At 37.4% G+C, this 26,917-nt stretch overlaps 1 protein-coding gene across 5 annotated transcripts in view; it reads right to left on the bottom strand.

The window, feature by feature from the left end:
* Positions 1–10,429: 10,429 nt before the first annotated feature.
* Positions 10,430–26,917, bottom strand: part of LOC123557478 (uncharacterized) — a 56,586-nt gene continuing 40,098 nt past the window's right edge. For all 5 annotated transcript variants that reach the window (XM_053543796.1, XM_053543797.1, XM_053543795.1 and 2 more), the window contains exons 10-14: positions 24,119–24,208; positions 21,846–22,079; positions 13,976–14,734; positions 12,639–12,740; positions 10,430–11,520 (exon numbers count right to left, since the gene is read on the bottom strand). In XM_053543796.1, coding sequence (XP_053399771.1) covers positions 11,294–11,520; positions 12,639–12,740; positions 13,976–14,734; positions 21,846–22,079; positions 24,119–24,208 — 1,412 coding nt within the window. In that variant the 3' untranslated portion in view covers positions 10,430–11,293. The remainder of the gene's footprint in view (positions 11,521–12,638; positions 12,741–13,975; positions 14,735–21,845; positions 22,080–24,118; positions 24,209–26,917) is intronic.

The raw sequence follows: 26,917 nt of genomic DNA, 5'->3' as shown, positions 1-26,917 counted from the left end.
GCGATAAAATGAATCGCATATCTACCTATCAGTAAGCTTTCAAATAGACGCCAAATCGCATAAAATGACTTCTTGATTTAAGAAATTTTCAGGGGGAGGCCCCCATACCCGCACCCACTCGTCATTTCACGACTCGTACTCGCAGCCCCCTCCGAGAAATTCTGGTTACACCTATGTATAAACATTGTACTTTTGAAGAAGACAAAGTTCTGTATGTAACACTGGAAGCTGCTCAACCCGGAGGTTTTGTGCCCGAGCCCTGCTAATGTCTCGTTCCGGTTTTCCCAGCAAGGTGTATCAACCGAGCTAAAATACTTAGTAAATTGGTATGAACTTATCCCAAGTCTAATTCCCTACACATAAAAGAGACATATGTTTATGGATTGGGTAGTCAAGTAAAATTATTGTGATAGTAAATGTTTACTTCCTAAACGTAGTAAAAACGATTCGGCGTCCGGGCTGAGCCAATTAAAATAAACCTGATATCAAAATAAAATATTATTCCTAACACTTCCGCATTAACCCAACCAGTAAGGGTATCTCTCATAAACTTGTTACCCCGAATAGCGCATAATATAACATAAAAACAGGTCACGTTCGCGTCGCTCTTTTCTTCCTGGTAGTGCGAATGTAAGAAAATGTTTGTTTCTAAACATAGATAATCAAATACGGCGAAACTGTGTTTAATTCATGCGAACAACTTTACATTGGGGCATAGATATGATCACCGTGTGATGAAATATGATATTTGTGCGGCCACCATAATCATATCCTTTTGTGCTAAACGTTGCAGATTAGAAACTTTACATTTAAGCTGTTACTTTAAAAGCTCCAACTAATTATAGATCAAACATAAGATATAAAAATAGTAGGCTATTACTTCTATCAACAGTCGAGCTGGGGCATTTGCCCCAAATTAGCATTTAAGACGCCTGTTTTCTGAAATATATTTTTGTTCGGTTTAACGTCGCACCGACACAATTACAGGTCATATGGCGACTTTCCAGTTTCAGTGGAAGACCCCCAGGTGCCCCTTCGTGCAGAGTGCACCCGAGTAGAACCAGCAACATTGGTGGCTTCCTAACACGAAGAATTCAACGCCCCGAGCGAGGCTCGAACCCACATCGATGAGGGGCAAGTGATTCAAAGTAAGCGACCATAAACACTCGGCCACACGGAGGCCCCTTAAAATATTTTGAACATCACTTAAAGATGTACATTTGTGTCCAAGTACAATCAGCCATTCTTTATCTAAAGAAAACATCCTTACACGCGAAAATGTAAGACCTATAAATTTCAACTGATTTTAATCTGATAATGCATCGGTTACTATAAAAGCAGTAGTAAAAAGCTTTTCATTCTTTAAGGCCATTTATAAATCATGTAAACCAATCTTAAAATCTTTTTCAAAAAAACAATCAAACATTTTTTATCAATCCAGGCTTCAGCAAAATGTTATCAAATCAACCTGGGAAGAAAATACTGCCTGCACCAATCAACGAAGACCTGTTAGACTCAAACCGGAACATAAAATTCGCAAATATGGAAATTAGACTGGTTATTAACGAGAAGCACGCTAATTACCATAACAAAAAGTGTGTTCGAATTTCATAGAATCAGTTGCGTGCAGATAATCTTTCAATGACGCGAAATATCGCACGAAATCCTTGAAATAAAAAAAATAAGAAATTTCGAGGCGGCGATGCTCGCATGAGCCTAGAATGACACCTTATTAGAAATACCTGCACAATTACTGTTGGAACATATGTCAAATTGCCGAAACTGTGTCTTTGCCACATAAAACAAACTTCCCCTAAAATGATGTAATGTTATACGATATTTTAAAAGGAAGAGCACTATTTAACCTTGCTTTTTACAATATTGACATACCTGAAAAACTATTCAGACTAAAGCTGGAGTCGAAACTGCTTTGTCGCTATTTGTACTGTTGTTAAGTGAAAACGGGACTTGTCCGAAAGTCAAGCTCCTAGCAATCATGGACCGATTACACCAAAGAGGAAGTGACTGATATCAGGGTTATATGTATAGCCCAAAATGTAGTTCCATGCTGGTATGCAATCTGGTATTATGAAGATGTTGCAGTTATATTTTTGGCTTAGTATTATTGCCTATTATACTGAGAAAAGCTCTATATCATTTTCATAGTGAATTTTCGGGTTAAGTTTTTTTCATTGGGAAAATGTCAGCATCCATGTATTTGCTAAACAGCAGTTTTCATGGGAGCATTTGTAGCGGGTGATGTTTGTCAGAAAATATAATTTTGGGCCATTATTTTTCTTATATGTAACATAACATCTCAATACTTTTTTTTTTGTAAGAAGACTATGTTATACTAAATGACCATATATAGTGTTCATATCATTGAAATGCTCTAAAGGTACTGGAAATGAGGTCTCAAGATTTAATTGTTTATATGAAATAAAATGAAATAAGAAACTGAATTGGTATGGGGTAACCTCATTTAAAAAACGTTTATCATACAAATGTTGTTCTGAACCGTGATGACTAACGTTCCCAAGATTCAGTAATAAAATCTGTAAAACTCGAGCCATCAAAACACAATACAAGGAAAGGCAGTGACATGACTGTGCGACGGCCAGCAAAAAAACCAACTTGTTTTCTTATTTCAGAACATAAATGAGGGAGTAATTTATATAACAAGAGCTGTCGGAGGACAGCAACGCTCGACTATTCAACAGCCTTGTCGATTGAATGAATACGAAAGTCGAAAAAGGGGCATCATAAATTTAAACAAGAGCTGTCGGAGGACAGCAACGCTCGACTATTTAACAGCCTTGTCGCTTGAATGTATAAAAAAGTCGAAAAAGGGGCATAATTTAGTAAACAAGAGCTGTCGGATGACAGCGCGCTCGACTATTCGAAGAATTGATTGAAGAATGGGGTCAAAATATTTCCATAGATTTTCAGACAATAGTTGACAGAGTTATGTACACTTGCCTACAGATGGAAATCATGTTGATATACTAGTGTTAACAGTTTCAAAGCCACAGTTCAAATATTCTGACAAAAATTTCAAAGTCCAAAAAGGGCCATAATTCAGCCAAATAGTTGTCAAGAGTTATGTACTCTTGCCTGCAGATGGAAATCATAATGATAAACAAGTGTTTAAAGTTTAAAAGCCATATGTCAAATAGTCTTGACAAAACATGGACATATACGAAAACAGAACCAATTTCCAAGTTCAAAAAGGGCCATAATTCAGCCAAAAAAGATGACAGAGTTATGTACTCTTGCCTATTGATAGAGACTATAATACTGAACAAGATATAAAAGTTTCAAAGCCATATGTCAAACACTTTACACAAAATATAAACTGGTACGAAAAACTTAACCAAGATTTCTAAGTCAGAAGGGGCCATAATTCAGCCAAAATGCTTGATGGAGTTATGTACTCTTGCCTACAACTGGATATGGTGATGGTAAACAAGTGTTGAAAGTTTCAAAGCTTTATCTCAAAAGACTTTGTCAAAATGTAGACTGGTACGAAAAACTTAACCAAGATTTCTAAGTAAAAAAGGGGCAATAATTCAACCAAAATGCTTGATGGAGTTATGTACTCTTGCCTACAACTGGACATGGTGATGGTAAACAAGTGTTGAAAGTTTCAAAGCTTTATCTCAAAAGACTTTGCCAAAATATGAACTGGTACGAAAAACTTAACCAAGATTTCTAAGTCAAAAGGGGCCATAATTCAGTCAAAATGCTTGACAGAGTTATGTACTCTTGCCTATAACTGGACATGGTGATGGTAAACAAGTGTTGAAAGTTTCAAAGCTTTATCTCAAAAGACTTTGTCAAAATGTGGACTGGTACGAAAAACTTAACCAGGGTGTGACGCCGACGTCGACGCCGACACCGACGCCCACGCCCACACCGTGGTGAGTAGGATAGCTCTACTTATTCTTCGAATAGTCGAGCTAAAAAGTAAAATAGGGTTATGGAACCTACATAGTGCTTATCAGCTCATGACAGTGGACAAGTGTATGAAGTTTCAATACATTCCCATTAGTGGGTACTGAGATACCAGCTTACATATAAGAATTTAACCCAAAAACTCCTAAGTTGAAAAAGGGGCATAATTTTGTAAAATGCAAAGATGAGTTATTGACCCTTTGCACTGCATGTCATATCATGACAGTGAACTAGTGTGTGAAGTTTCAATCCTTTCCCATTAGTGGATACTGAGATACCAGCTTACATACAAAAACTTAACCAAAAATTTCTATGTTGAAACAGGGGCATAATTTTGTAAAAAAGCAAAATAAAGTTATGGGACCTGCTTTGTGCATGTCAGATCATGACAGTGAACAAGTGTGTGAAGTTTCAATCCATTCCAATTAGTGAGTACTGAGATACCAGCTTACATACAAAACCTTAACCAAAAAATTCTAAGTCGAAGAAGGGACATAATTTTGTAAAAAAGCAAAATAGAGTTATGGAACCTGTGCAATGTAAGTCAGTTTATCACAGTAAATAAGTGTGTGAAGTTTCAATCCATTCCCACAAGTGGTTACTGAGATACCAGCTTACATACAAAACCTTAACCAAAAATTTGTAAGTCAAAAAAGGGGCATAATTTTGTAAAAAAGCAAAACAGAGTTATGGAACCTGTGCAGTGTAAGTCAGTTTATCACAGTGAATAAGTGTGTGAAGTTTCAATCCATTCCAACAAGTGGTTGCTGAGATACCAGCTTACATACAAAAACTTAACCAAATCGGGACGCGGACGTGGACGCGGACGCAGATGCGGACGCCGACGCATGGGCGATTCCAATAGCTCTACTATTCTATGAATAGTTGAGCTAAAAAAGCAAAATAGGGTTATGGTACCTGCAGAGTGCTTATCAGCTCATGACAGTGGACAAGTGTGTGAAGCTTCAATCCATTCCCATTAGTGGGTACTGAGATACTAGCTTACATATAAGAATTTAACCCAAAACTCCTAAGTTTAAAAAGGGGCATAATTTTGTAAAATGCAAAGATGAGTTATTGACCCTTTGCACTGCATGTTGTATCATGACAGTGAACAAGTGTGTGAAGTTTCAATCCATTCCCGTTAGTGGATACTGAGATACCAGCTTACATACAAAAACTTAACCAAAAATTTCTATGTTGAAAAAGGGGCATAATTTTGTAAAAAAGCAAAATAAAGTTATGGGACCTGCTTTGTGCATGTCAGATCATGACAGTGAACAAGTGTGTGAAGTTTCAATCCATTCCAATTAGTGAGTACTGAGATACCAGCTTACATACAAAACCTTAACCAAAAAAATTCTAAGTCGAAGAAGGGACATAATTTTGTAAAAAAGCAAAATAGAGTTATGGAACCTGTGCAATGTAAGTCAGTTTATCACAGTTAATAAGTGTGTGAAGTTTCAATCCATTCCCACAATTGGTTACTGAGATACCAGCTTACATACAAAACCTTAACCAAAAATTTCTAAGTCAAAAAAGGGGCATAATTTTGTAAAAAAAGCTAAATAGAGTTATGGAACCTGTGCAGTGTAAGTCAGTTTATCACAGTGAATAAGTGTGTGAAGTTTCAATCCATTCCCACAAGTGGTTGCTGAGATACCAGCTTACATACAAAAACTTAACCAAATCCGGACGGTGACGCGGACGGTGACGCATGGGTCCAATAGCTCTACTATTCTATGAATAGTCGAGCTAAAAAAGGACACTGGTGCGTGATAGAATTGTAGTGGACTATGTTAACATTATGCCCTTTTTTGAAGGCATGCCACTGGTAACAATCATTTATGGGACTGTTATTTGCATATAAATCCGAAATTAAATTAAGGTATATTTTGCTTAGCTGAACAGAATGTATGTATAAAAAACTCTGGAAACATTAAAAGTATATACAATTTACAGTCAAACCTGTTTATAAAGACCACCCTTGGGAGAGCCAAAATGTGGTCTTTATTGGGAGGTGGTCATTATTCACAGGTTTAAATACACTGTAAATGTTAAAATGGAAAACAAAACATGTGGTCTTTAGAGCCAGGTGGGTCTCTGTTCAGAGGTGGTCTTTAACACAGGTTTGACTATACATGTAATTTTCAAATCAATGCATTTTCATCCATTTTCTTGATAATATAAACCCCACTGAAATCACTTGTTTTGGGCTTTCATCTCTAGCAGGACATATATTTTCCTTTTGGTTGAATCTTCCATTCATCAATCAACATACAAAATAAACTAATGTCAATATTTACAAATTTAATCAATTCATCTTTATCTTTAAAGTGTTAGATAACAGGCAAATTTATACAATGATTTAAGTATCACATGACAGCATAAAATGTATTCAACAATTGCATTCAACATAGGATAATATCAGTATTCAGAAAGATGATTTAAAATATTTTAGTAATACAATTTTACAGCAAAGAACACTTTAAACAAAATACCTTTTTTCCCATAAAATTTGAGGGGATTTCATTTTTATTTATTTATTTATTTGGGTTTTACAGCTCACCAACACAGTCTAGGTTATATGGTGCCATACAGGACTACAAATTTTGGTTCCACATCTCATTTACATCGAAATAAAAACATGCGGTATGGAATCGAAATTCGCATACCTGCTGGATTTCATTTTTATCACAAAAAAAAACAAGAGCTGTCACAGGAGACAGCGCGCTCGACTATTTCAATGCTGGATAGTGAAACTGGGCACATCTGAGGAAACTAGAGCTGTCACTGGAATGTTTAATGACTCCAATTGTGGATGAAGATATTGCACAATAGCCTGAGTCTATGTCAAAAATATCAACTTAAAGTAATAAGAGAGGTAAAGATAAAATGTATCAAAACACTATATAAGTATATCCTAAGCAAAAAGGGGCATAATTCATTAAATATTGGTGCCAGAGTTATGCACCTTGTGTCATATGGTGCGGGTGATGATGTTGAACAACTATTTTAAGTTTGAATCAAATCCATTCAGTAATAACAGAGACAGAGTGAAAGTGCATCAAAACTTTAACCTAAAATTCTAAGTAAAAAGAGGGAATAACTAGAAAATGCTTTTGTAAAAAAGCGCATGTCTCCCCAAATGCAAAGTCCTATAGGCAAGAAGTCAATAGGGGTCAGGAGCGAAAGTCAAAGAGACACTGATGGTTGGCTGCAATAGGGATCATCTACTTGGCATGTCCAGTCATCCCGCTAAATTTCAACACTCTTGGCCTAGTGGTTTTCAAGTCACTGTTCAGGCTCCTGTGACCTTGACCTTGACCTTTGATCAAGTGACCTCAAAATAAATAGGGGTCATCTACTCTGCATGTCCAATCATCCTATGAAGTTTCAACATTGTAGGTCAAGTGGTTCTCAAGTTATTTCCAAAAAATGATTTTACATGAACAGGCCACTGTGACCTTGACCTTTAATTGACTGACTCCAAAATCAATAGGGGTCATCTACTCTGCATGTTCAAACATAATATGAAGTTTCAACATTCTGGGTCAAGTGGTTCTCAAGTTATTGATCGGAACTGGTTATCAATGTTCAGGCCCCTGTGAACTTGACCTTTAACGGAGTGACCCCAAAAACAATAGGGGTCATTTACTCTGTATGAACAATCATCCTATGAAGTTTCAACATTCTGGGCTGAGAGGTTCTCAAGTTATTGATTGGAAATGGTTTTCCATGTTCAGGCCCCTGTGGCCTTGACCTTTAACAGAGTGACCCCAAAATCGTTAGGGGTCATCTACTCTGCATGACCAATCATCCTATTAAGTTTCATCATTCTGGGTCAAGTGGTTCTCAAGTTACTGACCGGAAATGGTTTTCAATGTACAGGCCCCTGTGACCTTGACCTCTAATGGAGTGACCCCAAAATCGATAGGGGTCATCTACTCTGCATGACCAATCATCCTATGAAGTTTCAACATTCTGGGTCAAGTGGTTGTCTAGTTATTGATCGGAAATGGTTTTCAATGTTCAGGCCCCTGTGACCTTGACCTTTGACGGAGTGACCCCAAAATCAATAGGGGTCGTCTACTCTTCATAACCAATCATCCTATGAAGTTTCAACATTCTGGGTCAAGTGCTTCTCTAGTTATTGATCGGAAATGGTTTTCAATGTTCAGGCCCCTGTGACCTTGACCTTTGACGGAGTGACCCTAAAATCAATAGGGGTCTTCTACTCTTCATGACCAATCATCCTATGAAGTTTTAACATTCTGGGTCAAGTGGTTCTCTAGTTATTGATCGGAAATGGTTTTCAATGTTCAGGCCCCTCTGACCTTGACCTTTGACGGAGTGACCCCAAAATCAATAGGGGTCATCTACTCTTCATGACCAATCATCCTATGAAGTTTCAACATTCTGGGTCAAGTGGTTCTCTAGTTATTGATCGGAAATGGTTTTCAATGTTCAGGCCCCTGTGACCTTGACCTTTGACAGAGTGCTCTAAAAAACAATAGGGGTCGTCTACTCCAGCAGCCCTACAACCCTATAAAGTTTGAAGGTTCTAGGTCAAATGGTTCTCCAGTTATTGCTCGGAAATGAAGTGTGACGTACGGACGGACGGACGGAAGGACGGACGGACGGACAGGGCAAAAACAATATGTCTCCTGGGGGAGACATAATTAATGAAAAATTGGTGCCAGAGTTATGCACCTTGCACCATATGGTGTGGGTGATGATGTTGAACAACTATTTTAAGTCTGAATCAAATCCATTCAGTAATAACTGAGACAGAGTGAAAGTGCATCAAAACTTTAACCTAAAATTGTAAGTAAAAAGGGGAAATAATTCATGAAAAATTGGTCCCAGAGTTATGCACCTTGTGTCATATGACAAGGGTAATGATGCTGAACAATTGTTTAAGTTTGAATCAGATCCATTCAGTAATAACAGAGATAGAGTGAAAGTGCATAAAACTTTAACCCGAAATTCTAAGTAAAAAGGGGAATAATTCATGAAAAATTGTGCCAGAGTTATGCATCTTGTGTCATATAATGTGGGTGATGATGCTGAACAACTATTTTAAGTTTGAATCAAATCCATTCAGATATAACAGAGGTAGAGTGAAAGTGCACCAAAACTTTAACCTGAAAATCTATGTGATAAGGGGGGATAATACATGAAATATTGGTGCCAGAGTTATGGCCCTTATGTCAGATGATGTGGATGATGATGAGGAATAAGTATTTCAAGTTTGAATCAAATCCATCAAGTAATAACAGAGATAAGTTGAAAAAAGAGAAAGTGCACCAAAACTTTAACCAAGGTGGGGACGCGGAAAGACGCCGATGCCGACGCTGGGGCGAGTAGGATAGCTCTCCTTATACTTCGTATAGTCGAGCTAAAAACCAGCATAAAAAGGATGCACCCTAAAACATAATATTACAAAATTCATCTCTATAAGTGGAATACATCAGTCTTAAAAGTTTGGTAAGGTTTCAAAATTTACCTTAAAAGACAGCTGAAACAGCATTCCAAATAAATGTATGCATATTTAAGCACTACTTTGAATAAAGGGAGATAATCCAAAACAAATGATTCAATAAAACTTTCAACTATGTCAATCAATATCCAAACCTTTTGACAAATATTACAGAAAACAATTATCAAAAATAGCATTTTCACAAAAAATTGATGAAATTCTTGTTCCTAACAAAAAAAAATGTTGCAGCCACATAATAAACAATGGCATTATGGGTCTTGAAACTGAATGATGATGTTGACATAGGTAATGTCACTGTTGGGAGGTCAAACTGTGTACAGGTCAAGGTCATTAATCCAAATCTGAGCTACAGCTTTAGTACACATTTGCCTCCACAATCTACTGTAACTACAAGAAACTGATTGCAAAGACGGCACCTAATCTCTGTCTTTGTTCATTTATACAAGTGATACGATTTTTCATGATTTGCACCCATTGTACAGTACAACAAAACTCATGTCAATTTTCTGGATTAATGCAAATTCTGCAGAGAACACTCTGTTTGTCTCCAGCATGTACTTATACACTTTTAAGTTTAATTGGTCATCTTACATTTATATTTGTATGAATATATTTATTATGAGTTCCAGAAAAACGTACTTCTTTACAGATGTTGTAAAATTTCATTGCAAAATAGTAAATATTGACAAAGTGACATACTTTGAAAGTAGGTCACATTCAATATAAAAAGTTGTACAATATTAAGCTAATTATTTTCATACATTTCTAGCATTTGTATACATGGAGAGGATGTAGCTAAAAGCTGAAGACTTAGGTTGATATTCCAAAATTAAACAATACAAAATTCAAGTTCAAAACACCCTGGTTCATTACAAAATGATAAATGCTTTAAGTGCCTTTCAATAATGTCAGATGGTAAATGGCCTAATGCATTTTCCCACTTGAAATATCAACAGCTCTTTTGACTTGCAGCAAACACTGAATATGTTTCTAACTAATTAATAAAGTAATTTCAGCATAGGCGAGGTTTAAATAAAAAAAAACCAAAAAAACATTCATTTTAATGGTGGAGTTTTAGCGGTACATCATCTGAAACTCCCCTGCAACTATCATTTACATCTGAAGTCATGCTCCATAATAACAACATAATTACTTTCAAATGCCCAGGTAAAATTACTTTGTGCGTAAAAAAATTGACATACTAGATTTAACTTTGCATTTCATTTCACTGGCATTCACTTTGTCAGTCAAAGCTACCTTCTGGTATTTGAACAAGTCACCTTTCTTCCAATAAATTAACTTCAATAAATAACAAGTGACAAACTTTCCAACCTCTTCCAGTTTGTAAGAATTTTCACCATCTGCACATTCAGTTGTGCTGAATTAATCTCTTTTCATATCTGTTTCTTGAAACAATACCTCGTCTCTCAAAAACCACTCACATATAGGAGCCAGAACTGGTTCAACCATGCTATTTGAAACTATACCAGTTTCTTCCATTTCAATATTTTCCGTTATTTACTTCTATGATGAAATTTTATTGAACTTTAAATCAATCTTTTTTTCCCCACTTTGGTGAACTGTTTGGTGATAAGCTGTACCAATGATTTTTCTAAACATATTTATTTTTCTCTGTTTATCCACACATGACATCAAACTAGAACCTAGATTTCCCGACTGCATGAGAATATAATTATTATAGTCAAGGTTTCATATTTCTGAAAGCCACTGCGACTACCGGAAATGTGTTTAAGATACAATTGTTTGTACTCATTCTAAACTAATCACTTGGTGATATGTGAAAAATTATAAACTTTTTCTAATGTAATAACACTATTAACTACTAGAATCATCTTCTCTGTCAGAAGTGTCTGCTACATGATTTTCAACATCTTTCTCTTGTTCTATTTCTTCAGTTTTTCTCTCAGAAGTGTCTGGTACATGATTTTCAATGTCTTTCTCTTGCTCTATTTCTTCAGTTTCTCCTCTTGGGTTAGTGTTCTCATTAGTTGCAATAGTGTTTTCATCGTTGTGTTCATCAGAGTTCGGAAATAAATGTTCTTCTGAAATATGCATTTAGTTGCATTAAAGAATTGATATTTTGATAAATATTCACATTTAAGTTTTGCAACCTTGAACAAACAATACTGTTGTTTTTCTGAAATGTGCAAACAAAGGTTCTGTCAACTGAAGTTACATGTATAGTTAGACGACCAGTTAACACACTTCTATTTTAGTTAACACCCTCTTCTGACACACACAAATATGGTATTGGACTTTTCTTTATATAAAAGGAGAAAACTGGTGTAAAGGGAATTGTGGTACAGAAAATTTCCCAGACTCTTGGTCTCAAGTTATTGTTAAGCTACACTTAAATATCCTCAAGATGTGATGTTTTTATGTCCTAAAACAAGTTAATAAAATATCACGCAGCTCTGAAAATTCCATGTTAAAATTAAAATTCAGTATGGAAGTAAACAGAAGTTCTTTCTTTAACCTTAAGCCTGCTGTCGCCAAGTGATTTTGCCTTTGCGACCAGTGCAGACCAAGATCAGCCTGCGTTTGCTTTTCAATCAGCAAATTTTCAGTGAACACCCCTTCAAATATTAAATGATACTGCCCAAACTGAATGACTGACCAGTCCATTTTAGATATTGAGCAGGCTAACAGTAGAACATATGGAAGTTAATGTTATTGTTCTTTCATGTTAACAGACTTCAATAACCTCTCTCGAAAGTGACCAGAGTCCTGTGTGGATATATCTAGGAATGTGTCTAATTAACCATAGCACCAACAAATCATGGATAAAAAGAGGCAATTGTCAATGGAAATATTCATTATAGACATAGTCTGTTGACATGATTATGCACCCCCAAAAAAGCTATGCCATGTGTTACATACCCACTCCACTGACAGAATTGCCATTTTTATTCAATAAAGTGCATGTCAAATGTTTTAATTCTATAGAAGAATGAAATAATTGACCAGTCATGGGCATTCTTTTCAAATCATTGAAAAAAAAAGAAGCATAATTTGTCAAAAATCAAAAACTTTCTTGTTGGTTAAACATCTAATTTTAATGCCATTTAGCTGCAATCGGCCTTTTTTGTACTCATTAATCAAGGTCAAAATACTGACTGAGTACCAACTCTAGATATATCAGAGAAAACCTTAGACTCACTCTGTAATGCTATACTATCCAGCCTATCAGATATACTGTCGGTGTCATCATTAACAACATCATCATCATCATCAGCAGCAGCAGCAGCATGTTGCTGTATATCTGCAAATATCAAAACTGACATATTTCAGTATCTACCGCATTGTGTCCTCATTATCTAAAAATCTTAAAATCCGTTCACAAGAAGAATACTAGTATGTAGTGTTGCTTAATGATATTTACAGAGTATGTAGTATTTTTGTAAACTGTTGGTTGTCTACAAGGCTAACAATGATGTTATAACTTGGCAAAAAAATATGAACCAGTGCTGTGAGAGGACAGCAACGCTCAACTTTTCAACAGCCTTGTCACTAAAGAAAGTCAAAAAAGAAGCATAATTTTGTAAAAAGCAAAACAGAGTTATGGAAACTGAACAATGCGTATCAGCTTACCAAAGTGTGTTAGGTCTCAATCAATTCCTATTAGTAGTTTCTGAAATACATGTACCAGCTTACATACAAAATCTTAACCAAATCAGGACACTAATGCTGACATAAGGGCAAGTGCAATAGCTCTATCTATTCTTCCAATAGTCACCTATAAAATACTACATTTCTTCATCATTAAAAAAAACTCATTAGTGTAGTATTATCAATTTCATTTTTTTTTTTTTTAAAAATCAGTATTTCTGTGATTTCCTGATATGAGGTGTTCCAAGTACTCATTCAAAGGACAGACCTATTTACCTGTTTATAATTTTTTTCTTAGGTATGTTTTTGCCAGAAACCAAAATGTTACCACAGACCTATTTAAGACTTTACTTAGACTGAAAAGACATTCATATCAGTACTAGATGCCAACGGGCGACATGTCATGCCCGCTAGCTGTCAAGATCTGAAAACTGTGACCTTGACTTTCGAGATAGGAACCTGGGGCTTTCGCATGACACTCCCTCTGATGTTAACATTTATGCCAGATATAAACAAGATTGCTCCATGTATGTCAAAGTTATAGTCCAGACAGACTGTCAAGATCTGACATGACCTTTGATCTCCAACTGTGACCTTGACCTTTGAGATAGGAACCTGGGGTTTGCACATGACACTCCGTCTCACTGAGGTTAACATTCATGCCAAATATAAACAAGATTGCTCCATGCATGTCAAAGTTATGGTCCGGACAAACAAATCCGGAGGGACGCAAGCACGGACGCACACACAGACGTACACTGAACAGTCATTTGGACGACTATGTCTGCGCTTTCCCAAGCAAGCTCCACAAAAATGACTTTTTTTGTTAGTAGCATTATATCTGAACTTATTCATTATGTGATCTCAAAACATATGCAAGCTACATACCACTGTCAACATATTTTCTAAATGTTTGATCATCTGGGTTATCATTTCTATGGCTCTCTATATGGGGTGCAAGTGAAGCGCCACCTGCTGGGTCTGGCCTACAACTCTCCTCATCTTCTCTATGTATATCCTCAGGAATATCACTCAAGTCCTCCTCAACCACTCTATGTATATCTGCAGAAATATTTGTTACATTTCCAGACTCAAATGATAATACATTCAAATTCGGAACACCATTAAAATGTGCACCAAATCTTTGCTGCGCTATTTCCGTGCTACTCTGAGACTCATATCCACTTGTTCTAGATCTCAAATCTTCAGATCTAATGCCTGCATTATCACTGTGATTTTGTCCATTCATCCTGTTAGGAGTTGGGTAACTTGACGCATGAGAGCTGTTTCTCCCCTCAGAGCTAGGTCTATGTCCAGTCTGTAAGCCTGAATCCACTGAATGCACTTGCTGACCACTTTCAAACAGACTGGAACCGATTAAGGGTGGAGGATTTAGGAGAGGGTTAATGCTGTGTGCTTTGACCGGAATAATCTCTGCCCTACACTGTTGCTGTTGGCAATGATTTACAGTTATATTGTTGTTGGTGGTGTTCTTATCTGTGCAGCTCAAAAGGGAATCAACCTTCAAAGGTGGTGTACTAGATGGCTGCTGGGGCTGTACAGCAAGTGGATTTCTTGGGTTAAAAACACTAGGGTTGCGATTGTCATCTTCTTGACCAATGGGTGGTACTCGCACATCTGAAAACACTGTAACATTCCCTTTATTAGTACATTTTACTTTGATATTAAAACTACCATGAGCTGTACAAGTATTTAGACTCATGCATACACTGCAAATGAAAAAGGCAAAAACCAATATACAACTTATCAATATTCTGAAAGATATTTTGGACATCTGTAATAAATACTGCCTTCACCAATCACTCCTTGAGATTTTTTATAAATGATAGATTTACAAGAACAACTACCAGTATCTATACAGAGCTGTCAGGAGTCAATATGTAAGAAGATTTATAGTTCTTGGCCTTCTTACTCAAAGCTATTGTAAGTATTCAAGAAAAGTGAATTTAAACAAAAAAAAAAGCAACCAAGAAATACTGACTTTCTAAGTACAAAAAGGGCCATAATTCTGACAACATGCAGGTTAGAGTTATGACCCTTGGTCTAGACCCTTACTCATTTAATGATGATAAACAAGTGTGCAAAGTTTCAAAGCTGTAGCTCTGGTAGTGTGTGAGAAAAACTGGATCTAAACAAAAATTTTAACCAAGAAACTCAAATTTTCCGGGATCTAAACAAAAATTTTAACCAAGAAACTCAAATTTTCTAATTACAAACAAGAGCTGTCTCCATAGGATGACACATGCCCCCGATGGCACTTTGAATGAATAGTTATGGCTGATGTTAGAGTTTAGTACCTTTGACCTATGGAGCTGGGTCTTGTGCGCGACACGTCGTCTTACTGTGTCACATATTCATGCATAGTTATTTTAAAATCCATGCATGAATGACAAAGATATGGACCGGACACACCCACTATCATGAAAAATGACCTTTAACGTCTAAGTGTGACCTTGACCTTTGAGCTACGGACATGGATCTTGTGCGCGACACGTCGTCTTACTGTGGTACACATTCATGCCAAGTTATTTGAAAATTCATCCATCGATGACAAAGATATGGACCGGACACACCCATGAATGCACTATCCTTTAATGTCTAAGTGTGACCTTGACCTTTGAGCTACAGATCTGGGTCTTGCGTGCGACACGTCGTCTAACTGTGGTACACATTCATGCCAATTTATTTGAAAATCCATCCATCGATGACAAAGATATGGACCGGACACGCCCATCAATGCACTATCCTTTAACGTCTAAGTGTGACCTTGACCTTTGAGCTACGGACCTGGGTCTTGCACGCGACACGTCGTCTTACTGTGGTACACATTCATGCCAAGTTATTTGAAAATCCATCCATCGATGACAAAGATATGGACCGGACATGCCCATCAATGCACTATCCTTTAACGTCTAAGTGTGACCTTGACCTTTGAGCTACGGACCTGAGTCTTGGGCGCGACATGTCGTCTTACTGTGGTACACATTCACGCCAAGTTATTTGAAAATCCATCCATCGATGACAAAGATATGGACCGGAGATGCCCATCAATGCACTATCCTTTAATGTCTAAGTGTGACCTTGACCTTTGAGCTACGGACCTGGGTCTTGCGTGCGACACGTCGTCTTACTGTGGTACACATTCATGCCAAGTTATTTGAAAATCCATCAATCGATGACAAAGATATGGACCGGACACGAAAATTGCGGACAGACCGACAGACAGACGGTTCAAAAACTATATGCCTCCCTTCGGGGGCATAAAAAGGGCCATAATTGTGACAAAATGCACATCAGTGTTATGGTTCTTGGCCTACATAGTCATCTAATGATGATAAACAAGTGTGCAAAGTTTCAAAGCTGTAAGCTCGTACAGTTTTTGAGAAAAGGTGGACCTAAACAAAAAATTTAACCAATGCCGATGCCAGTGCTGAGGATAAAGTGACGACAATACCCCGCAGATTTTCTTAAAAAATCAGACTAATGAAATGGGACATGCACCGTGACAGTATCAACAGTAATTCTAAAGAAACTTGTAAATGTTATACTACAAGCAATAAGAAACAAACAAAGTGTTTTGTAAGGCATTTTTTTTGTATCTTTAGTGTTTAATATGAATCTTTATATATGTATGTTACTATAAATAGTAATCAGTGCAAGTCTGTGGCATGTGGCTATTATCTAAGAATTAAATATTTCCATTCCTCATAGTTTCAGGGTTTCTCATATTCTCTTTTTTTGCCTTAAAGTTGTCAAATGATATAATTTTTGGTATTTTCCAGACAGGTATGGTACAAAACTGACACACTGAAAATTTCAAGTGATTTGAATGCAACTTGATGAAAATCCTGGCATTTTACTGAATTTTCAAAACTAAACTCAACTAAATAGAAAAGCCAGAAGGATCCACCCACCTTCCAATAGAAGTGCAGTTCCTGATTTTTATTTAAAATATCTTTAAATCTAAGAAACGCGAGAGCTATGGTGGCCTTAGATCGCTCACCTAAGTTTCACAAGCTGCTTGTACAATTTTGGTGGAGAGTGGTGCATGTAAAATATCTTTGAAATATTTCTGAAATTGGACCAGCATTTCTGACAAGATGACTTTTAAAATTTTCACTATATGCATATATAAAATACTACATACATATATGAACAAGAGCTGTCAGTTGACAGCACGCTCGACTATTCTCAGTGCTTGATAGTATAATATAAGCTATGAGTAAAACTTTAACATTACAATAAGCATATTCTAAGTCGTAAAGGGGCCATAATTCAGTCAAAATGCTTGATAAGAGTTGCCTCCTCCTTTTTACAGACTAGGGTCATGATGGTAAACAAGTATGCAAAATATGATAGCAATATCTCAATGGACTTAAAAAATATTTGGGGTGGTACGCAAACTTTAACATTTGTGTGATGCTCACGCTAACGCCGACGCTGGGGCGAGTAGGATAGCTCCCCTGTTCTTCGAATAGTCGAGCTAAGAAGTGACTACCCCCTCCAATGGCCATGTTTCTGCTAAACTGGAATAATTTAAACAAACATGTTATAGGGTCACCGAAGGACATTCTCACCATGTTTTACAGAAACCAGGTAGATCGTTGGCCCTGTTTTTCAGAGATCTTATCTAGTGACTTAGTTTTGTGTGTTAACATGGTTTTTCTGCAATTTCAATTTAACTTGAAGATCTAGTTTTTGACCTAGATAATCTAGTTTCAAACTTCTGAAAAAACTTTAAGAGGATCAAGTAGAAATTGCGGCTTCTAGAGTGTCAGAGGCACTGGTCGTTTTGTAAAATATCAAATTCTTGACTTTCTGAATAATCTTGGAGCAATTTGTAAACAAGAGGACCATGATGGTCCTGAATCGCTCACCTGTCCCCACATGAACTGAGTATGACATCGTTTTTTCTATTATTTGACATAGTGACCTAGTTTTTGAGCTCATGTGACCTAGTTCTGAACTTGACCTAGATATCATCAAGATAAAAATTCTGACCAATTTTTATGAAGATCCATTGAAAAATATGGCCTCTAGAGAGGTCACAAGGTTTTGCTATTATTTTACATAATGACCTAGTTTTTAAAGGCATGTGACCCAGTTTTGTACTTGACCTAGATATCATCAAGGTGAACATTCTCACCAATTTTCATGAAGACCTCATAAACAAGAGGACCATGATGGTCCTGAATCGCTCACCTCTTCCCACATGACCCAGTTTTGAGTATGATGTCGTTTTTTCTATTATATGACATAGTGACCTAGTTTTTGAGCTCATGTGACCCAGTTTTGAACTTGACCTAGATATTATCAAGATAAAAATTCTGACCAATTTTCATGAAGATCCATTTAAAAAATATGGTCTCTAGAGAGGTCACAAGGTTTTTCTATTATTTGACCTATTGACATAGTTTTCGAAGGTATGTGACCCTGTTTTGAACTTTAACTAGATATCATCAAGGTGAACATTCTCACTAATTTTCATGAGGACCTCCTGAAAAATATGGCCTCTAGAGAGGTCACAAGGTTTTTCTATTATTTGACCTATTGACATAGTTTTCGAAGGTATGTGACCCTGTTTTGAACTTTACCTAGATATCATCAAGGTGAACATTCTCACTAATTTTCATGAAGATCTCATGAAAAATATGGCCTCTAGAGAGGTCGAAAGATTTTAATAATTTTAGACCTACTGACCTAGTTTCTGATCGCAGTTGACCCAGTTTCAAACTTGATTTAGATATCATCAAGATGAACATTCACAATTTTCATAAGATCCATGAAAAATATGGCCTCTAGAGAGGTCAAGAGTTTTATATTTTACTATGTAGTTTGATCCTATGACCTTAAGATTTATATCATCAAGGTGAACATTCGACCAATTTCATACAGATCCATTCAAAGGGTATGGCCTCTAGAGAGGTCACAAGGTTTTTTATTTCAAGACCTACTGACCTAGTTTTTGATCGCAGTTGACCCAGTTTCAAACTTGACCTATATATCATCAAGATAAATTCAGACCAACTTTCATAAGATCCATTAAAGGTATGGCCTCTAGAGAGGTCACAAGGTTTTTATTTTAGACCTACTGACCTATTTTTGATGGCAGTGACCATTTCAAACTTGACCTAGATATCATCAAGATGAACATTCTGACCAACTTTTTATGAGATCCCATTCAAAAGTATGGCATCTAGAGAGGTCACAAGGTTTTTCTATTTTTAGACCTACTGACCTAGTTTTGATGCACTGGACCACTGTTTCAAACTTGACCTAGATATCATCAAGATGAACATTCGACCAACTTTCATAGATCCATTGAAAATATGGCTCTAGAGAGGTCACAAGGTTTTTCTATTTTTGACCTACTGACCTAGTTTTTGATGAACATGACCCACTTTTCGAATCTGACCTAGATATCACCAAGATGAACATTCAGACCAACTTTCATAGAGATCCCATGAAAAATATGGCCTCTAGAGAGGTCACAAGGTTTTTCTATTATTTGACCTACTGACCTAGTTTTTGAAGGAACGTGACCCACTTTCGAATCTGACTAGATATCACAAGATGAACATTCGACCAATTTCATGAGATCTCATGAAAATATGGCCTCTAGAGAGGTCACAAGGTTTTTCTATTTTTGACCTACTGACCTAGTTTTTGACGCACGTGACCCAGTTTCAAACTTGACCTAGATATCATCAAGATGAACATTCAGACCAACTTTCATACAGATTCCATGAAAAATATGGCCTCTAGAGAGGTCACAAGGTTTTTCTATTATTTGACCTACTGACCTAGTTTTTGATGGCACGTGACCCAGTTTCGAACTTGACCTAGATGTCTTCAAGGTGAACGTTCCGACCAACTTTCATGAAGATCCATTGAAAATTATGGCCTCTAGAGTGGTTACAAGGTTTTTCTATTTTTAGACCTACTGACCTTGTTATTGGCCGCACGTGACCCAGTTTCAAACTTGACCTAGAAATCATCAAGGTGAACATTCTGACCAATTTTCATGAAGATCCATTGAAAATTATGGCCTCTAGGGTGGTCACAAGGTTTTTCTATTTTTAGACCTACTGACCTACGTTTTGGCCGCACGTGACCCAGTTTTGAACCTGACCTAGAATTTACCAAGATGAACATTCTGACCCATTTTCATAAAGATCCCATGAAAACTGTCACCTCTAGAGATGTCACAAGGAAAAGTTTACGCACGCACGCACGGACAACGGACGCTGTGCGATCACAAAAGCTCACCTTGTCACTTTGTGACAGGTGAGCTAAAAATATGGCCTCCAGAGAGGTCACAAGGTTTTTCTATTTTTAGACCTACTGACCTAGCTTTTGACCGTACGTGACCCAGTTTCGAACTTGATCTATATATCATCAAGGTGAACATTCTCACCAATTTTCATGAAGATCCATTGAAAAATATGGCCTCTAGAGAGGTCAAAAGGTCTTTCTATGTTTAGACCTAGTGACCTAGTTTTTGACCGCAGTTGACCCGGTTTCAAACTTGACCTAGATATCATCAAGATGAACATTCAGACCAATTTTCATACAGATCCCATGAAAAATATGGCCTTTAGAGTGGTCACAAGGTTTTTTATTATTTGACCTACTGACCTAGTTTATGACCGCATGTGACCCAGTTTCAAACTTGACCTAGATATTATTAAGATGAACATTCTGACCAATTTTCATGCAGATCCAATGAAAAATATGGCCTCTATAGAGGTCACAAGGTTTTTCTATTATTTGACCTACTGACATAGTTTTGGACCGGACGTAACCCAGTTTCGAACTTGACCTAGATATCATCAAGGTGAACATTCTGACCAATTTTCATGCAGATCCCATGAAAAATATGACCTCTAGAGAGGTCACAAGGATTTTCTATTATTTGACCTACTGACCTAGTTTTTGACTGCAGTTGACCCAGTTTCGAATTTTATCTAGATATCATCAAGATGAACATTCTGATCAATTTTCATGCAGATCCCATGAAAAATACGGCCTCTACAGAGGTCACAAGGATTTTCTATTATTTGACCTACTGACCTAGTTTTGGACTGGATGTGACCCAGTTTCGAGCTTGACCTAGATATTATCAAGATGAACATTCTGACCATTTTTCATGCAGATCCCATGAAAAATATGACCTCTAGAGAGGTCACAAGGATTTTCTATTATTTGACCTACTGACATAGTTTTTGACCGCAGTTGACCCAGTTTCGAACTTGGCATAGATTATCAAGATGAACATTCTGACCAAATTTCATGCAGATCCCATGAATAATATGACCTCTAGAGAGGTCATAAGGTTTTTCTGTTATTTGACCTACTGACCTAGTTTTGGATTTGATGTGACCCAGTTTCAAACTTGACCTAGATATCATCAAGGTGAACATTCTCACCAATTTTCATGAAGATCCATTGAAAAATATGGCCTCTAGAGAGGTCACAAGGTTTTTCTATTTTTAGACCTACTGACCTAGTTTTTGACTGCAAATGACCCAGTTTCGAACTCGACCTAGATATCATCAAGGTGAACATACTGACCAACTTTCATAAAGATCCCATGAAAAATGTAACCTCTAGAGTGGTCACAAGCAAAAGTTTACGCACGCACGAACGCACGCACCGAGGGACGCTGCGCGATCACAAAAGCTCACCTTGTCACTATGTGACAGGTGAGCTAAAAATTCCAAAACTATAAACACACCTTGTAGAGGGGGCACAGAGATACCAATTTCAAAGCTTCCAATGTGCTCTACATTATTTTCTAATCTCATCTTCCATATGAACAACCCTGCATCATCTTCTGTGGCCTTCTCAACCACATACCAAAAATTGAACCTCTTTCCACGGAAAGGCTTGCCCATATCTTTCCTATCTATATTAAATTGTTTCACTGTAAGTCCTCCAGTAGAATTTGGTATTATAGCAAAGTCTCTACCTACAATGAGAACACTATGGCATAATATAAGAAATTTCTTCACATGGAAATCTAGAGCTCGTAAAAACATATTAAGACTATTCCAACATTAAATCAGAAATCCTGGTATGACAAAAGGGTTGACACTACTGGGTAGCGACCACCAAGTCCGGACGACCACCAAACCAGACAGTCCCGAAAATGCTTTATTTCGGTCTTGCTCATCTGTTTACGATCAAATGGACGCTTGATTTTCAACAACATAGCGAAGTTACAACGGTTAAATTTAAGTATTTTACAATAAATGCTACATTTCATTTCGTCTGCACTCAAGAAGCATGTTTACATGTCGGGGGAAGCCGGAAGTGGCGTGATGCACACGCGCAGTATTTCCGTGACGTCTCGCCATTAAATCTAAAGGCCCTACGCAAATTTGAGGTAAGCAGACGAGACATTTAGTAAACACTTAAAATTGGGAAATACAGCTTTGTTAATTTAGTGCATGATTTTAATACACCCTAAAACACATTTTTTTATCAAAATATCCACTTCGAAAAGTGAAATTTAAAAGATTCAGTCGGGAGAGATACGATCAAATCATCGATTCAAGAGCGATAATTCGAACACTTCTATGACTCAGTACGACTACTTTCCCTTGGTTGAAAATAAAGTTTAATTCAATATTGAACGTAAATTGAAAAGCAATAAAGTGACAACTCGCTGTCCATATATGGTCCGGAAACATGGTACTGTTAGACCTTAAAACAACGTGATTCGGTGGCCCGTCGTTCTGGCCTTGAAAAATTACTTGACCTAATGTAAGAAGTAAACAAATAAGCTCTTTAGTTGGGAAGAGAACCTAGCTTTGTTCAAGTGAAATTCCAACCATTAGATATATCTATTTCCCGAGTTATCGTGAAAAATATTACAAAAGTGTCCGGTTGTAGGACCCTAGCCAGTATACATTTGGCACACTAAACAGGAGGGCAATGATGTCCCTATACATCGCTCACCAGAGTTGATCTGGCCTACTGACCTAGTTTTGACCCCATATGACCAAGAGTTGAACCTGACCTAAAGATCATCAAGACAAACATTCTGACTAAATTTCGTAAAGATTTGGTTACAACTGTGGCCTCTAGAGTGTTCACAAGCTTTTCCTTTGATTTGACCGGTGACGTAGTTTTTGACCCCATATGACCCAGATTCGAACTTGATCTATAGATTATCAAAACTAACATTCTGACTAATTCCCATGAGTTTTAAACTTAAATTGTGGTCTCTAGAGTGTTGAAAAGATTTTCCTTTGATCTGGTCTAGTTTTTGACCCCACATGACCCAGATTCATACTTGACCTAGAAATGATGAAGACAAACATTCTGATCCAGTTTCATAAAGACTGAGTCATTAATGTGGCCTCTAAAGTGTCCACAAGCTTTTCATTTGATTTGACCAGATGACCTAGTTTTTGACCCCACATGACCCAGTTTCGAACTTGACCTAGAGATCATCAAGACAAACATTCTGACAATGTTTCTTAAAGATTGGGTTAAAAATGTGGTCTCTAGAGTGTTCACAAGCTTTTCCTTTGATCTGACCTACTGACCTAGTTTTTGACCCCACATGACCCAGTTTCGAACCTGACCTAGAGATCATCAGGACAAACATTCTGTCCAAGTTTCATAAAGATTGGATCAAAAATGTGGTCTCTAGAGTGTTCACACGGCAAATGTTGACGGACGACGCACGTCGATAGACGCCGACAATGACTGGTCACAATAGCTCACCTTGAGCACTTTGTGCTCTGGTGAGCTAAAAGTCAAACTGTCTACTTGTAAAAAGCCAAGCTAGGCTAAGTTAGCCAGACATGCCTGTATCAAAAAGATCTCTCTCTATCTGTTCTTGGGGCTTTCTCTTGTTCTGTCCCTGTGGTCAGATCATTATTTCATCTTGGTATTAGATAAACTGATATCTCCTGCCTTTATAAACAATTCTGTAAAAGACTAAACTAAGTAATTGTATTTACAGAAATGAAGAAGATATGAACAGTTGATACAAACCTTTAGTGATGGAGTATAAATCTCCTTGTAATGGAATACTTTGTTTTTTCTCACCACCCTCCGTCAATATTATGCTAATGCTTGGTTTCACTGAAAAATAGTTTTACATTAATTTATCATTCTATCATTCTAACAAAATTCTGTAGCAATGTAACGACCAGATAAAAATACCTTAATAGTTTTTTTTTACCTTTCAACATATTCTCCAAAATCCTATACAGTTTGTTTGCCTGAACTTGCATTACTCAAACTTATTGCCTTAAATGTCTGTATAACATATTTTATTCTACCTCTGATTGCTCTCACACACATATCTCTTGACCTTCTGGTCTTGGTAGGTATGATACTGTGATTATATATATAAACAAGTGAGGCAAGTCTCAAAATTGTCATTCAGCTGGAATCTTGTAACAAGAGCTATCAAAGGAGACAGCGCGCTTGACTATTTCCATGCTGGATAGTGAAACTGGGCACATCTGAGGAAACTGGAGTTGTCACTGGAGTGTTTAACCTTTACCCTGCTAAATTTCTAAAATGGACTGGTCCATCATTAAGTTTGGGCAATACCACTTACTATTCAAAGGCGTTTTGACTGAAAATTTACTGACTGAACAGCAAACAGTGCAGACCATGATCAGACTGCACGGATGTGCAGGCTGATCTTGGTCTGCACTGGTCGCAAAGGCATTATCATTTGCCGCCAGCAGGCTAAAGGTTAATGACTCCAATGGTGGATGAAGATATTGCACAATAGCTTGAGTCTGTGTCAAAAATATTAAGTAACTAGAGATGCTTTTGAGAAAAGCGCATGTCTCCCACAACTGCCCCTATGAAAAATGTTAGTTTCTCTAGATGTTTTAGACGAGTGGATCCAATTAGATGGTCTGGATGAGTGGATCCAATCAGTAATTCAAGGGCCATAAATCATAAGTGCCTGGGCCGATTTGACTAGTTATCGAACTTGGGTAAGGTCTTATGGCCAAACACATTTTGTTCAAGTTTGGTGAAGATCGGATGAGAAATGTTCGACTTAGAGAGCGGACAAGAGTAAACAGACGGATTTTTTCGGTAATTCAAGGGCCGTAACTCTAAAATGCCTGGACCGATTTGGCTAGTTATCGAACTTGGCCGAGGTCTCATGGTCAAACACATTTTGTTCAAGTTTGGTGAAGATCGGATGAGAAATGTTCGACTTAGAGAGCGGACAAGAGTAAACAGACGGATTTTTTCGGTAATTCAAGGGCCGTAACTCTAAAATGCCTGGACCGATTTGGCTAGTTATCGAACTTGGCCGAGGTCTCATGGTCAAACACATTTTGTTCAAGTTTGGTGAAGATCGGATGAGAAATGTCTGATTAAGAGTGCGGACAAGAGTAAAAAGGCCGATTTTTCGATAATTCAAGGGCCGTAACTCCAAAATGCCTGGACCGATTTGGCTAGTTATCGAACTTAGCCGAGGTCTCATGGTCAAACACATTTTGTTCAAGTTTGGTGAAGATCGGATGAGAAATGTTTGATTAAGAGTGCGGACATGAGTAAAAAGGCCAATTTTTCGATAATTCAAGGGCCGTAACTCCAAAATGCCCGGACCAATTTGGCTAGTTATCGAACTTGGCCGAGGTCTCATGGTCAAACACATTTTGTTTAAGTTTGGTGAAGATTGGATGAGAAATATTCGAATTAGAGTGCGGACAAGAGTAAAAAGACCGATTTTTGGTAATTCAAGGGCCATAACTCCAAGACGCCTGGACCAATCTGGCTAGTTATCGAACTTGGCCGAGGTCTTATGGTCAAACACATTTTGTTCAAGTTTGGTGAAAATCGGATGAGAAATGTTCGACTTAGAGTGCGGACAAGCTTTGTGACAGACACACACACACAGACACACACACACACAGACTGGAGTAAATCAATATGTCTCCCACACCCGAAAGGTTACAGCAGAGGATGGGAGCAAAATTTAAAGAACTTGGAGTGTGAAGCACAAATGACAGGAACGACACAGGGAAGAAAAATTCTAAATCCACAAAAAAATCCTTACCAGGTAAAGGCATGTCAAAATACACCTAAAAATTGGAGGTACCATCCATGTTGTACCACAGAAAAGTGGTCTCGGGTTTTCCCTATGGCCAATGATAAAAAAAGTTTCAAAATAAGCTATTTATAGTAACATAAAAGGGAAGCAATTCAAAACAATTTTATTGCAAGTGAACAAAAGAGGGATCTGCCAAATGAAAACAAGAGCACTGCAATGCAGAGCAATAAACACAAAGCAAAGTCATATATGACCTTTGACCTCTAAGTGTGACCTCGACCTTGAAGCGAGTCATCCAGAACACGCGCTCTGCATGTCGCCTTGGTGTGGTGAACATTTGTGTCAAGTTTCTTTGAAATCCTTCAAGCAGTTCAAGAGTTACAGAGCGGACACGAAACAAACTGATATGACTCTGACTCCTAAGTGTGACCTTGACCTTGAAGTGAGACATCAAAAACATGCACTCTGCCCATCGTCTCAGTGTGGTGAACATTTGTGTCAAGTTTTTTTGAAATTCTTCAAGGGGTTCAAGAGTTACAGAGCAGACATGAAATTGCTAACGGACTGACAGACAGACGGACACCAGCGTCATAACATAATACATCCGAACACCAAGGGAAGAAATTCCAAAGAAATTCTATGTCCACAAAAAAATCCTTACCAGGTAAAGGTATGTCAAAATACACCTAAAAATTGGAGGTACAATCCATGTTGTACCACAGAAAAGTGGTCTCGGTTTTTCCCTACAGCCAATAATAAAAAAG

The sequence above is a fragment of the Mercenaria mercenaria genome, chromosome 5 (assembly GCF_021730395.1).
Source record: "Mercenaria mercenaria strain notata chromosome 5, MADL_Memer_1, whole genome shotgun sequence".
NCBI lineage: Eukaryota > Metazoa > Mollusca > Bivalvia > Venerida > Veneridae > Mercenaria > Mercenaria mercenaria.
The sequence above is the reverse complement of the archived record's forward strand: the minus strand, read 5'-3'. Positions and strand labels throughout refer to the sequence as shown.